This window comes from Fringilla coelebs, assembly GCF_963513975.1.
Source record: "Fringilla coelebs genome assembly, chromosome: 8".
Taxonomy (NCBI): Eukaryota; Metazoa; Chordata; class Aves; order Passeriformes; family Fringillidae; genus Fringilla; species Fringilla coelebs.
In genome coordinates, this window is record NC_140066.1 from 17654402 (window position 1) to 17669731 (window position 15330).

The 15330-nt window shown below is 57.4% G+C and overlaps 1 protein-coding gene across 1 annotated transcript in view; it reads right to left on the bottom strand.

The window, feature by feature from the left end:
• Window positions 1-16: 16 nt before the first annotated feature.
• The window catches only part of PSD (pleckstrin and Sec7 domain containing), a gene marked incomplete at its 5' end in the record, with an annotated part of 35299 nt that continues 19985 nt past the window's right edge, over window positions 17-15330 (bottom strand). The window contains 7 exons of the mRNA XM_084210628.1: window positions 17-2022; window positions 2277-2420; window positions 3032-3176; window positions 3500-3657; window positions 4233-4303; window positions 5080-5258; window positions 6454-6497. Of these exons, the coding sequence (XP_084066754.1) occupies window positions 1783-2022; window positions 2277-2420; window positions 3032-3176; window positions 3500-3657; window positions 4233-4303; window positions 5080-5258; window positions 6454-6497 (981 nt within the window). The 3' untranslated portion in view covers window positions 17-1782. The remainder of the gene's footprint in view (window positions 2023-2276; window positions 2421-3031; window positions 3177-3499; window positions 3658-4232; window positions 4304-5079; window positions 5259-6453; window positions 6498-15330) is intronic.

Here is a 15330-nt window from a genome sequence, read left to right on the forward strand (position 1 = left end):
GTGAGTTGGGTGCTAACCCCCTTGAACCCTGCCTGGGTCTGAAGCCTGGCAGTGAGGAGATAGCTGCCAGCCCCTCGTCAGCATCCCTCGGTGCTAGGGCTGTCCCCAGCCGTGGGGAAGAAACACAGCGCACCCAAGAAGTGAAGAGCGAGTTTTACTTCAGTAACTGAGAGAAGAAGCTGTACAAAGGTTTTTTTTCCCCACCACCCCCCAAGCCACCTGGGGCAAGGGTGGATTTTTTCTTTTTTTTTTTTTTTTTTTTTGCAATAGACTCAAAAGAGCAGAATAAAAAGTTTTGACACATTCGCAAAGTCAGTGCAGAAACCAGCCAGGTCCCAGGCGGCTGAGAACTGCCTGTGTGCCAGCCCCTGGTCACAGCCCTTCACTGTGCCTGGACCCCTTTGTGGATAATCCTGCAGCCGTGCTCCATCACTTGCACCTTGCTCTAGACAAGCATCCTTCAGCCCACTCTGGAGTGGTGAGGGCTGCCCGAGCCTGCCCCTCACCTTGGCAAGGAGGGAGCCTGTTGCTGAGGACGGGGCTGCACCAGTGCTGCCGCAGCATGAGGACTGCAGCACTACAGACCAGGCTTTGCTGGTAGCCTCTGGGGCCCCAGCCATGCATTGGAAAAGAGATGGGAAGAAAAGCTGGCTCCAGCCTGTACTGGGCCCATAGGGCAGCGGGACCCCCACATCAACCCTGGCTCCAGGGGTCACTACTCCACGACAAGTACTTACACACTGCTGCCCACCATGCCCTGGGTAGGATGCTCACACCCAGGTTGCTGCAAACAGGGCCAGTCCAAGCTGCCAGCCGTGGGTGGCGGAAAATGGGGGTCATGAAGCACCAGTGCATCAGCCTCCCATGCAGCCACACGTGCAGCAATGGGTGCTGCCATCTCAAGGCTGCCTCCTTAGAACTGGCAGCCACAGGTCTGTCTCCCCAAAGGGTTGCTGGTGCTGAAGTGGTGCTGGGGAGCAGGCAGCAGCAGTACACACAGTAGCCCACGCTCAGCTTGCTGTAGGGCTGGGGCGTGGGGGGCTGGATCGCCCCTGAGTCCTTGTAAAAATCCCTTTCCCCCAGAATGCACTGTCTACAAGATATGGCTGGGTTTGTGGTTTTGTTTTTTTTAAACAGTTCCCAAAAAGCATCAAAAGTAGCCCCCCAAAAAAAAACCTTCCTGGTGGTCAGCTTGATCTGGTACTAAAAAGTGCAAAACTGTATCACAAAAACTGTTCAAAAGTTGTAAGAAAGCGGGGAGGGTGCAGAGGTGACTGAGGTGGCAGGGAAGGGACCAGGTGCTGTTGCCCTGGCTTCCCTGGCCACCAGCCCTAGGAGAGGGGACAGTCTAGGGCTGGCCCCCTCCCATCTACCCCCATGGCACAATGGAGCTGGAGAAGCGGCCACTGGCTTTGTTTTGCTGCATTTGTCTTTTTTTTTTTTAAGCCATAGAAGAATTGAGCCCAGCGGGCAGGTTTCAGTTGCTCCCTCTCCCCAGGGCAGCAAGAGTAGGTCCTGCAGGCAAGTGCAGGACAAGGAGGGGCAGGAACAAGTCTGATGGGGCCAGGCAGCTCCTGCAGACAAGGACTGGGGTCCGTCCTGCTCTGCCACTGTCTCCGGTGGAGGGGCCATGGCCCTGCATGGCTGGTGCTGGCGGCTGCAGAAGGGCTGTCACCCCCTCCAGCTCGTGCCGCAGACAGACGGACACATGCAGGGTCTCGGCAGGCACACGGCCTCCACCCCCGTGCCGGGGGAACAGTGCAGGCAGCTGAGACCCCACACTTAGGACTTCTGGGGGTGGCCAGGGGGCTGGCGGCCGCTGCGCTCTGAGACGTTGCGCTTCACCTTGGTGGTTGTGCTGGAGGGCTCTGCGTTGAGTGAGGGGCTGGAGCGGGACTTTTTCAGGCCATCGTCCTCCCCACCCACTGTGTCAAAGAGGGTGGACTCAAATGCTGCCAGGTCCTCGGAGCCAGCCTTCAGCTTGGCCCGCAGCAGCATGGCATAGGTGCCATAGCGGGATTTCTGAGGAGCACAGTGCAGCAGAGAGAGAGGTTGGCAAGCTGGCTACTGTCCTATGGCCAGCATCCCTGCAGGGAGGGATGCTCATGGTCCCTCCAGCCCAGCCAGCATCCCGGGGCAGAGGAATGTTCATGGTCCTAGACCATGGCAGTGGCAGTGTAATTCAGCTGATGGGATGGGTTGGTCCCATCACTGAGGATGGCCAAACAGGTAGGGGCAGAGGGCCTGAGGACAGAGGGGGACATCTTCCAGCTTACCTCAAATTCCAGGTACTCTTCCTTCTGCTTTAGCTCCTCATACTCCTTGCCTTTCACCTTCTTCTCAGGCAGTGAGGAACGATGCTCCAGCAGCTCCGCTGACATTGTCTTGAACTTGGTCTCATGGCTCTTCACCTGTTCCTCCTGAGGAAGGGTGACACCATGTCAGTGCCCTGCTCTGTCCCCCTGGTACTGTGAGATGGCCAGGGACAGAACAGGGTTTTTCCCTTCTAGGAGCAGCCAGGATCTCAGCTTCTGCTGCTGGGTTGGATTTTTTTTTTTTTTTTAAAAACCAAGCAAAATCACAGGCTCTTGGGGGCAATCTGCTCTCACCTCATAGGGGGGCTGACTGCAGTCTTAAAGCAGAATTTAATCCCTCTGAAACTAGGCTGGTGTTTTTTTTTTAAATCCTTTCTGCTCTATGAATAACTGCCCTGGTATGCACGAGTGCCAGCTAATCCCCCCAGTCAGTTGCCTTTCAAGGTCCCTGGCAGGACCTTGCAAGCCGTGATGTGGGACCACTTTTTCCTCCATGGTCTGACCATCACCTGACTCCAGCCCCACTGCAAGGAACAAGACCTCACTGTCTGCCCCCAGTCTCAGTACCCTTTTTCTCTGTCTCCCCCTTGGCCCTTCACCTCACTGGGGAGGCAGCTGTGTGCATGGCACCACAGAGATCCCCCAGAGGGAAGTGTGCCACTGGCAGATATGGAGCTCTGTCCCAGGCTCACCATTGCCCCCACAGTGTGGCCCACCTGAGACAGCCTGGTGCAGGAGCTGGGCAGCAGCGGGCGGCTGAACTTCTTCTGGGAGCCGATGGCTGCGGGGAAGGGGGGCGCAGAGAACATGGCTGCCACCACGTTGATGCGCGTGATCCACGAGTGCATCTGTTCAGGGTTCCTGAGGAAAAAGGCCAAAATACACATGAGCTATCTTTGTCAAAGACAGAGGGATCTGCTCCACAGACAAGGTCTGAGTCCCCCAGACCTGGCCCTGGCCAGCCATGGCACCTGGGACTCTACCTACAGCCCAGCTGAGCCCATCAGGGTAGGAAAAAGAGGAGTTGGGCAAAGATCAGCGCTGACACCAGGTCCCTCTCCTTCCAGAAATGGCCAGGACAGGAGAGAATAAGGTAGCCCTAAGCCCCCTCCCACTCTAGACTGAAGTCAGGGGAGCTCCTGTGCCCCAGCATAGGGCCCAGTCAGGGATCCTGAAGGACTCACTGTGCTTGGAAAAGAAAGACCCTCCAGTCAGCTGTCCTGAGGTAGAAGACATTGGGTCGCTTGCTGTAGTCAGATGCCCGTGTGGCAAGCGAATGGTGTATGCTAATAGCATTCTTCAGTTCCTCTTCTGCCAGTGCCTTCCCAGGCTTATACTCCTCCTGCAAATCATGGGATGTTTCAGAGCCAGCTCAGGGATGCACCTCACCATGAGTCAGCTCTGAGGTTTCAGGAACTGCAGGCTAGTGCTGGCTGTGGCAGGGCTTGGAGATCACCCTTCACCAGGCAGCTGTGGACTCTGCTTCCAGCTCGTGCTACGCCCCTGGAGAGAAGCTACACAACCCAGGCCCATTGGCTTGGCAACAGCACAGGGGGCTGTTCCGCACTGCCCCCAGTTCCCTGTGCGTGTGCCTGCAGGGAGCTGGATGTGCCGCCCAACCCTCCACTCAGGGGAAAGAACCTGGTGCCCTTCTCCTCCCAGCCAAGCCCCCCTGCACGCAGCGCTCTCAGTTAGCAGCGCCTTTCACTGCCCAAGCTGTACCCAAGCACCCTGGAAACAGGGGTGCCACCAGGTCCCCAAGCAACAGCTCAGGCATAGCGGGTGCTGAGTCTGCTTAGGCGAGGCTTTGCAATGCTGTGTGCTGCAGGTCCTCTCTGGCTGCTGTGGAGACTGCTCCCTCTCTGGACTGGGGACAATCCCTGTCCCTGGTGCGGATGTGGGTGGCATGCTGCCTACCTTCTGCAGGTAGAGAATCATTCCCTTCAGGATGGCGTGGAAGGGCTTCCAGCCGCGCTTCCCTCGGGGTGCTGCCACGGAGGAGAGAGCAGCTCAAACATCAGTGTCAGAATTGAGCGGGGGGGAAAAGCCACCCCCCACGCTCCTCCAGCCGGCCCTGCCACGACGCACGTCACCCCACCCCCGGGACGGGCAGCACGCCAGGACTGTCCCTGCGCACCTGAGCCCGTGCAGGCCACGTGGCTGGCAGATGGTGCTGCTGGCAGGGGGGCCGCGCTGCCTCCCGGGGCCAGCGCTGGGCTGCGCTCCCCCTGTGCTCCCGCCTCGCTGCTTGTGCTCAGCTTCACCACTGCCTCCGTGCTCGGGCATGGGGACAAGGCAGTGCTGCCTGCCAGGTAATGCTGGCTTTGAAGGGCAGCTGCAGCTAATCACTTCTAGGCAGCATTAGACGGCCAGGGCTTACCAGGGATTTTACGGGGAATATGGTGAACGTGCCTGGCAGTGCCCAACCAGCTGCAGCCTGCTGTGTGCCTTGTCTATCACACCACAGGACACTTCCCTTCTGCCACACAATCCTGTGGCAGGGTTGCAACCCCCAGATACCCCTCCCCACCATCCTGCCTGCCCCTTTCCCAGTGCTGTGAGCAGGGAGAGGCTTTCCAGCTCCCCAGCCTGAGGGCTGAATTATGCCTGGCACAGCCAGACAGACGGGACACTGATGCTGGAGGCTGGCATAAAGCTACAGATGGACATCACATAGTGACTCCCACCCTGCTTCCCATTCGGTTCTGGAGTTCTCTGGTGCCCTCCTGCCCCAAGTGCCCCCATGGGCTCCCCAGGCACCTACTTTTCTTGCAGTCGGGATCGGCGTGGATCTTGCGGACTAACAGCCCGTGCTTGTAAGTGGCAATGCTGGCGTCCTGGGAAAAGTCCAGAAAGGGGTTACTGCAGCTGCTGATGCGCTTGATGGACTTTGGGTTGGGATCTGCCAGCTCCGAGAGGGACTTTCTCAGCTCCTCTTCATCTCTGCCAATCACATTTGGGTCGGGAAGGAGTTTGTTATCTTTCTGGGGACAGCAAATACCAAGTTCCCCCCTGGTCAGTGCCACTTTTAGGCCTAGCTTCTGAAAGGGAAGCCAGGAGAAGCAGGCCAGGATGAGCAGTCTTCCATCAGCACTGGTGAGCATCCCAAACCTAGCCATGCCCATGTGCCCCTGTCTCTCTAGACAGCTGAGGTGCTGCCTGGTCCCTTGAAAGACAAAGCACTGGGCTTTTGCTGCTGATTCAGGGTGGGACCCCTGCCTGCCCCAGGGAGTGAGAAGCCTTATTTTGGGTAGGAGTGCAACAGATGCCAGCCAGACTGATGAGCCAGGAGTGATGGAGGAGCAGTATCCCAAGGCTTGGCACTACCACAGCCCCCCAGCCCATGGCATACAGGCTCACAGGTCTCCAGCTGGTAGGAAGGAGGGTATAGAATGGACTGCCCCTACAAGGAGAGACTCAGGCTCTGATCCTCACATTTTAAGGGTGGCACCCAGACTACAGGGCCCAGAGCCAGAAGCAAAGGGGTGCAGTGAGATTGGCAGGAAGGCCTTGGGCAGTGCCGACCAAGGGCAGGAACGGGTGTGGGCAGGATGTAGGCAGCCCGCTCCCACTGGGTCACAGCCCCTCACTATGGGCAGGCTGCACCGGTGCTGCTCCCCCATCCACAGGAAGATGTGGGAGCCCAGAGCTGCTGCCTCCCCACTCCCTCAGCCGCTCGCTGCTAATTAAACCCCTCAGCATCTGCCGGCGTCTCCATGGCAGCGGTCGAGTGCATCGCTCAGCGCTGGGTAGCACCGGGCTGATTAATCCCTGCAGCGCAGGCGCTGCCGCTCCTGCTGCTGGAGATGGCAGCTGTGGGTGAGGGTGCAGGCACCCTGTGGGGCCCCGGCACAGCCACAGCACCTCCAGAGCCTGTCTATTCCCACCACGGCACAGCCACCAAGGCACAAATCCAGGCTGAAGCTGCAAGAAGCCAACCTCAGGTGGCTTTTCCCTGAGGGCAGTCAGGGGTACATTGCCTGCACCCCAGCCCAGCCCATCCCAAGCTCCCTCTCCTTCCCTCATCCTCACAGGGACGGCTGCCTTGCAGCATCATGCTTTGTGCTAGCCTCTGGGGCTAGGTGGTTCCCCTGCCCACCCAGTGCCGTGCAGCAGCATCCCCTGCCGAGGTACTCACATGGCCCACTGCAGCTTCTCGTTCTTGATGGAGCCATACAGCGCCTGCAGAGAGAAGAGCGGGGGTCAGCAGGACAGCGGTGCCAGGCTGGGGGTCTGCTCTGGGGAACAGAGGAGGCACGCCAGACTGGCTCAGGGACTCTGGAGGTTAAGGTAACCCCATGTCAGTGTGTTCTAGTCCAGATCTGTCCTGGCTAGGCTAACCAGCTGACCTCCATTAAGGTTACAGACACCTTTTCCTGGGGACCATGGATCTGCAAACCCCCCCAAGCCAAAGAAATGCTGGGAATAGCCCGGGCATTTCGCCCTCTCCTACCCTTTGTACCCTCCTACCTGTCCGTGACAGTGCCACAGTGTTAGCAGCATAATGGTGAGGCATACCTAACATTTCCAAGTGCTTGGGAGAGCTGTTTCCTATTCCAATGTGTTCCAGGCTGGTAAAAATTACAGCCTTCAGGAGGCCTGAGCCCAAGGAGAGCAAGCTTTTGGGACAGGCTTCATTGGTGCATGCCTTCACCCTGCTCAGTGGAACCTCAGCCTGCTCCAGGGCCTCCAGAAGCTCCAGGGCCTCTAGAAGCTCCATGCCACAAGAGACCACAGCCAACAACTTCACTGCAGTCACCCACCTTGGGCTGGCAGAGACCAGCTCATGGCAGCATCTAGCACTCCCTGGCAATGCACTGTTCCTACAGGAGCACACTTTGTGAGAGACTTCAGCACTGTTGGCCCTGCACTGGCAGAGACCCTAGCGTGCTGTCCTTCATGAGGCCCTCAGAGGACCTTGTCCTCTTGGCTGGTCAAGGCAGGAGCTTGGAGTGGCTGTGGCCTGTCTCTACCCCCCATCCCCATCCCTTCCAAACACTTCTCCCTCCTTGGAGACACAAACAACACCCATCTGAGCAAGGCAGGGTCAGCTGCCTGTGTTTGTGCACAGGAACAAACTAAGCCTGCCTGCAGCAGAATACTCCAGGGCCCCACTCCCAAGTGTTTGTCCAGTTTGAGCTGGGTGCAAGCCAGCAGTGCTCAGCACAGTTCTGCAGTCAGGGAGGCTCCAGAGAGGGTTTCAATACAGTGCTCACAAAGGGCTTCAAAGCAAGATCTGGAAGGCATCATCTTTGAAGGAAAATAATCGAGTCTTGCACAGCCTGTTCATGCAGCTGTCAACATCCATCACTGGGCCAGAGACTGCTGCTGAGAAATCTTGCTGGTGGTTGAGAAAGTACAGCTGGAGGCGTGCAGGGGCCCAGGAGCGCTGGCCAGCAGACAGGCCCCAGTGGTGTCTGGGGCAGGGACATCCATCAATCCCAAGAGGTACAGCAGCCAGGATGGAGCAGGAACCCAGCTCCTTCCACACTTTCCCATTGGGAAATGCTGGCCGAGCACCAGCTTGTTTCTCAGAGGAGGAAAGGATCGTCTCAATCTAGCAGGCAGAAAGTAGGGTTCAGTTCTCTCCTGGGAAGACAGGAGACCTATAAAGAAGCAATGGTCCCGGAGCCTGAGAGAAGATTTGATTTCAGACCCATTCATGCAGTCCCAGTGCCAGAGGGGTAGGATGCTAACTTGTGAGCAGGAGGTAGCGACCAGCAGGCTGGCAGCAAGGCAGCCAGAGGAGCAAAGAGACTTAGAGAAGAATCTGGGAGTTAAAAAGAAATCCAAAGCCCTGCAGAACATAATCTGGGAGCAGAGCAGGAGGATAAGCAGGATCTCAGAGCAATGTAGATGACAAGGAGTCACTATGGGAAACAGAAGGGAAGGGATCTTACTGCCAGGGATGCAGCTGAAAAATACTGAGAAGGAACAGGCACAAAAAGGAGACTAAAAAAATGGCACAGAGTAGTGGGCACTGGAAATAGCAGAAATGCACCTCAGAAAGAGCAAGCAGAATGGCACCCATGGCTTGGCTTCCATCTGGCTCACTGGTGATACATAGAAGTGTCAGCTCCCTGCCCCAAGGAAGGGAGATGTGAGCCAGCTGAGCAGAGATTTTGGAGGGCTGGAGAGGACCCCAGCCCTGTGCAGGGCTTGCAGAAGGATTGCTGCTAAATGATGAGTGAATGAGCCAATAGAAGAAGCTCAAGGAGTAATTTGGGATGGCACACTGCTGGATAACAGCCTGGCAGAATACTGTGTTACAAAAACCTGGGCCCTGGGACTCTGGCTAAATACTTCAAAGGCTGAACTGCCTTATGGCTCCAAAAGGCTCCAGGTGCCCTGCTACAAGCCCCAAGAGCGTACCACCGAGCCCATTATCAGCAGGGGCTGCCAAGTACCACCTCAGAGACAGGAATCAGGGGCTGCTCAACACTCCTGTGCAAGGGGACAGTGAGAGGCAAACAGAAAAACTGTGTGATTGAGAAGGCAACACGAAGTTTTACATCTACACTTAAAACCTGCCAAAATTCTGCTTGGCTAAACACCAGCCCCAACAAAAACCAATCTCAGGTACAAAGCTGGTGGACTCAGCCTAACTCCTAGCTGAGGAGATGCATTCCAGCCACAAGGCACGCCCTGCTGTTCTGGTCCTGTAGCAGAGCCACTGCCTGTCAGTCCACAAAACTCTTGTGCATAGATCGTTTCTGCTGGGGAAGCACAGGTGACGCAGGTTCCTGAAGCCCAACTCACAACCACACCAGCAGAGACCACAGACACCAGATTCATCACTCAGCAGGTGCCTCTCTCTAGACTCTCTTTGCTCCGTGGGTTTATTTCCCCTGGGCCGAACGTACAGCAACTCTTTGGCATCTCTGAGCTTGCAAGTACTACCCAAGAGAAAGCTGGGCACTGGCCACATGCCACTATGGATGATGACCCTAAGCATGGCTGGGGTTTTTTGCCATCGCTGGGTTATGAGCTCACTGTTGCAGCATGCCAAGCCAATCAGCCAGCTCTGCCCTAGACATGCGCAACGCTAAAGAGACCCAGGAATGTACTGTCCCAGTGGGATTTCTAACTGAATCAACATCTTTCTTTGGTGCTTTCCCTCCCAAAAGAAGGCTGAGAGGCTGCCCGTGTGTCCTGCTCTACTGAATGTCTCAAGGACAGTTGAGGGGCTGCACTGGTAAGAGGCAGGTGGCTCTGATGTTCTAGCCCAGCCATGCTGGGGACAGCCTACGTAAGCAGAGCAGGGAGAAGACACCCACCTTCAGCTCCTCAGATCAGACTAGAGGCAAGACCCAGCAATGGTCTGTGGAGCTGAGCAACAAGCTGGCCTGAACACAGCTTTGGCATGGGACTGCACTGAGGGCTATAGCCCAGCACTCAAGTAACAGATGAAGGTTGAGGCAGGAATTTCAGCATCCAGATGAGGGTTTTAATCCTTTCTGGAGCTTCTTTTATGTATCATAACTCTTATGGATACATCCCCTTTCCAGTCTGCTAGTTCTTCTGTTAAACACAGTGCTCAGCTCTCTATGCAGCAAGGTGCATATCAAGGCTCCCCTTCCTCTTTGTCAGCCCTGTGACCAGCCATGGGTTCATGACATTCAAGACAGGCTTCACAGCCACCAAGCACCCCCCCTCACTCTCTGACTGACAGCATTTAAATATGAAAGCTCAATTGCTGGCTGTCCCCAACTTTATCTTAGCAAAATCTCTTTGCTACACCCAGCCACAAAGCTCTGTGAGGTCCCCCAGGCACGCAGACGTCCAGCTGCACTGATCTGGGTCAGATCAGGGCTGTATGTCAGACAGAACTGTACCTATGTTGGGTCCCTAATTCATTTTGGCAAGTTCCCCCCAGCCTCCCCCCAGCACCTCCTGCACCTCCACAGCATGCACAACCCATGCTCAAGAACAACTCATCACCTGGCACATACCAGCCCTACTGCATACACCATCGTGTTCCTCCCTCCCTCCCTCCCCTCTGCTGCAGAGGGGCTCCTGTATGCACACAGAGCAGACTGACTTGGGGACAGACTTTTTTTTCCCGTAGAAGGGGCTGTCACGGGGACAATGTCCTGTGCATCACCTTCCACCCTGCTGCAGTCATGGGTGGCAGCAGGTGACAGCTACCCATCCCGACCCCACACTTTTGACTCAGTAACATTGTAAGCTGCATCAGCCTCTTTCAAAATATTTAAGCCACTCCTTGCCCAGGCAACTATCACCCCCAGGACAGCAGACCCTTCCCAGAGCAGCCCCACAGCGCGGGAAGCAGCGACCGAGCGTCTCCCAACTGCATGTTTCCATCCGAGTGCGTCACAACTTAATGCTGCCCCCAGACCGTACTGCGCTATGACAGCACCGCGGCTTGGCACGGCCCCGATGGCCCCACCGGGCTAGTTTTGGCCACGGGGGCAGCCCAAGTAGCTCTGGGGTAACCCGGACTGCTCTGCCCCAGCCTGCCTGCGAGGAGGGGGCTGGTGAACGTTCTTCTCCCGCTACTACACCCGAGGCAGGCACCCGACCGAGGCACGACCCGCCCAGAGACAGCCTGTTCGCTTCTTCCCACCTAGGACCGATGCGCACCAGCCTAACACCTCCAAAGGGATGACGGCTCCCAGCGAGCAAGCTCCTAGCAGTAAAAAACCCTTTTTTGTCCAGCCACTCCTTCCTCCCAAACTCTGCTCGGCTGGGAGCCGGGGCTGCGGCGTTACCCCTCCGCGTTGCCTTGCGGCTCTCCCTGACGCTCAGGTGGGGGCCAGTCTGCCCTGGCTGGGCTGGCCAGGGCACGGCGCAGAGCGACCCTTGGCAGAGAGCCCGCAGAGCCTGTCACTTATGCTAAGCCGTAGGGCAGGTCCCAGCGGTACGGTTCTGTCCTGGATTCCTCTCGCAGCGATGTTTTCGAGCAAGCACTGCTGCCAGACCACTGTAAGCGGCGCAATGTCACCCAGGTCTTGCCGCGCTCCCGCCACTCCCGTGATCGGGGTGGGATGGCAGGGGGGAGAAATCCAGGCTTGGGGACGGGGACCCTCGGGCGGAAGGGGCATGGTGGAGACCCAGCTCCGCAGAAAGCAGGCAGGAGACGGAGATGGGGCTGGCTGCTCGCTACATCCGTACCAGGGCTGATGCTCTTGCAGCGGGCGGGACGGCGACTGTCCGGGTATGTTCACCCGCCTATGTCCCCGCCGGGGCGCAGGGCGCTGAGCACCCCCCCCCGCGGCGCTCCCCGCTCCCCTGACCCGCCGCTTACCGGCTTCTTCTTACGGCGGCTCTGGATGCGGCTGACCACCAGGTCGGTGTAGAGCACCGGCTTGAGGGTGCGGGAGCGCTGGGGCCAGCCGTAGCAGAAGGTCTCCACGCCGCGGTAGTTGCGCCCGTAGCGCACCGAGCACATGGAGCGGGACCGCATGCGCCCCGCGCTGCTGTTGATGCTGTTGACGCCGATCATGCTGCCGGCGGCGGCGGGGGGGCGGCGGGGCGCCCGGCGCGGAGCCCGGCGGCCCTGCCTTGCCCTGCCCTGCCCTGCCTGCCGCGGCCGCTCTGCCGCCGCCGCCTGTTGAAGCGGGGCCGGGCCGGGCCGGGCTCGGCGGCGGCTCCCGACAGAGGCGGGGCTGCCCCGCCCCGCCCGCCGCAGCCAATGGCGGCCCGGCCGGGCTGAGCCGCGCCGGGGGGCCGGCGGTGGGCATCCCACCTGGGGGGACAGCATCCCTAATGGTGATGCCGCACGAGTTGCCCGAGCTGCCTCCGGGGCACTACCTCGCCGTCCGTGCCTCCTTTCCGCGGACAGTGGGAGCAGGTGCCTGCGCCTTCCTGGGGGGGCAGCGGGGGTGACATCTCCCGAGTTCCAGGAGCCAGGTGGCACCTCCACTCGGTTCCAGCTGGGCAGGCTTCAGAGCTGCTGCTGCAGCTCGGCCCACACCAGGGACTTACAAAACCTTTAGGAGATGGGCCCAGTAGAGATGTGCTTAGACTTTCCAACTACAGTGCCCACCCCACACTTAAGCCTCTTGCCTGTCCCTCCCAGGTCAGCCCGGAAACAGCAGTAGCTACAGTCACCCAGCTGGTTATGGGCAGGACAAAGATGCTTCAGGCAGTTGCTCCTGTGAAGAAGTAAAGAGCTGGGCATCCTTGCAGAAAGCACAAGGATCAATACGTAATTTAGTTAGGCTTGACTGAGCAGGAGATGCAGCCAGTGGAGAGGGGAAATTTTCCACTCTGTCCTAACTGTTTGGCATAGTGATCATTTGACACAACTTGTGAGGGAGGGGGCATGGATGTCTGGCACATCAGATGTACTGGGCTGCCCCTGAAGCCCGGGGGAGCCATGGGAGACACAGGCAGGGCAGCCCATTGTTCCCAGGGGAAACAGGCAAAAAAAAAAAAATAGCCCAGGGGATTAGACTGAGCAAGCGTTCCTGTGATTATAGCTCAGAGGTGGGAGCCAGGGCTTTCTTCCCACATTGCTAATCACTTACCCAGCACTCTGAGCGTCTGAGCCCTGCTGTTGTGCCTCCAAGCTGCAAGGTGGGGGCCCATCCTACCTTCCTCCCCCGAGGACCCGACTGCATTGTCAGGCTTAATTCATTAACATCTGTGACGTGCTCTGGGCTCCTAGGCTGGCAGGCAGCACAGATTTGGCTCATTTCTGCAATTGCTAAGCAGTGCTGGTGAGAAATGGGACCCAATTTGGCCCTACTGTTGTTTCTGCCAGTCAGTGAAGGTTAAGCTAAAAGAGTAAAGAAGATGGGGATGAGCTAAGGCTCCACAAAGTGATCAATCACATAAAGGTCAAACCCACATCTGAAATGTAACAGACAATCAGCAATGGTGAGTGAAATCCCAGGGGTCCTGGGCTGGAATCTCATTGTCAAGAGAAAAGCAACTTCTCAAGAGCTAACCAAAATACCACCAGCTCCAGGATGTCCTGCTTCCACCTCCTTCCTCGTTGCATGGGCAGCTGCTGTCATACGGCCACAGGAGTTCAGGCCCAAGCCTGAAGATGTGGGCATCTTCAGGCACAGCATTATATGGGTCCTTATATCCCTGGCATGGCTCCATGCCTGATCAGGGGGACATCTCAGCTGGAGAGCTGGGCAGCCCTGCCTGCAGAGTATAGTTCTCTAGGGGAGCTTTCAGAGACAAAGGGTTTCCAGCAGCACTGCTGGTAAGGCAGCACTGCCTTAGTTCCAGAAGCAGTGCTGTGCAGGGCATAGTGAGGCACTGGCAGTGAGGGGGCTGTGATGCTCAGCTGTGAAAGCTCAAGTGTTTTCATTGCTTCTGCATAAAAATGGGACTGTTTACACGTATTATCTAGTAGCAGATAAAGTTCTCGTCTGACTCAAGCTGCCACATGCTCTCAGGCATCATGCTGCGTTTATCTTGGGACTCCCTGCAGCCAGAGATGAGGGGAGTGCTCTGGCTCCCTGTGGGTCTGTTCCTGATGCTGTCCTCAGAGGCACAGGGGATGATGGCCTTGTGCCCCTGCAGCCACCTAGGTCCTGCCCTGCTGCCCCAGTTCCCTGGTAGCGAGTGATTTGGGTGAGAGCCACCTCCAGCCCTGAAGTCCATGGGGTAGCAGCCAGCGCTATCTACCCAGGCAGACTTGGAAGAGCTCCAGGACGTTTCTTCTGTGGTGCTGGAGCTGCCCAAGACCCGTTCTACAGCTTTGGGAAGCTCCTGTGAAGCCTGCCTTCCCCTCCCCTTACCCTTAGGAAACGCATGTGCTCCTAGAATGCTAAAATTAGCCGGCCAGCTGTGCGGCACGCTTGCACAGGAGCCTCAGTCCCCAGGCACAGCCCGCCAGGCAAGGAGGAAGCTTTCTGCTCGGGGTAACAGGGCTAATGCAGGCTGACACAGCAGCAGGAGAGCCTTTCCCTGTTTGTCTGCCCCTGAGCCTGTGCAGGGACCACAAAGCATCAAGCAGCCAAAAGCGGTGAGCAGAAGGGAAGGAGTGTCTTCTCTGGATGAGCTGGCTAAGGCTGCCCAAGATCCCCTTGCCAGTTCTTCTCCCAGTACAAGCCAACAGCACTTTCTCAATCTCACCTGCCCCAGAAACCTACTCCCCCTTGCACGGGCAGGGGGTTTCCAAAGTGGAGCGGTGCTTCAGAAGAGCTGCAGCCTGCCCTGCCTGAGTTCCTCACACTGTCTTTCACTCCCCCTCCCCAGCATGGCTCCTGTACAGAGGCGGCTGGAACGCGGCGGTGGGAAGCACCGCAGCTGCAGAGGGAACAGGCCATTTTTAGCTGAGCAGCCTCCCAGCTGCTGGGCAGAGCTGTGCAGGGCTGTGCTGCAGCACTGCAGCCTTCCTCCACTTCCTTACACCCAGCCAAGGTCTTGGCCCCTGCCCATGAGAGAAAGCCTGTAGCTTCATGGCACTTCCTCGCTGTCCTATTTTCCCCTGTCTGGGATCTGAAGTGGTTAACTTCATCTCATGTGTTTGATCTGCTGGTGTTCTGAGGGGCTGACTTTAATAGTGCCTCAAGTGTGAGCACTCAACCATGGGGCAGTGAGGGATGCAAAGGGGGCATACCAAGAAGTCTGTGGAGCTCAGATACTCCAAGGTGTAGCAGCACTGAAGGGCCAGGGTTCACATTTCATAGGTTTCCATCCATTTTGTGTGCTTAAAGCCTTTTCTGGAGCTAGGTTTAAAATTAGAGGAGAATTTTTCCTGAGTAACTCCTTTTACTGGCGAAGTGTGGGCTGAGAGGGAGGACAGCCCTATTGAGAACTGCTGGTAACCCCTTAATGATGGGGTGAGCGACACAACCAGGAATAGACCCACAATGGCTGAAAAGGGAGCTCAGCTTTTCATCCTCTGTTGCCTTTTTTCATCAACCACCTCCCCCCCGTTGTGGCTCCAGCACCCTGTGGGAACCCATCTTCCACATCATGAGTATTTGCCAACTGCAGCGCTTTACCAACAGCGGCAGTCTCTGCCTGGCAGACCCCATGGGATCTAAGCCTATTCCCAGGGTCTGAGACAGGGAGACAGCAGCTC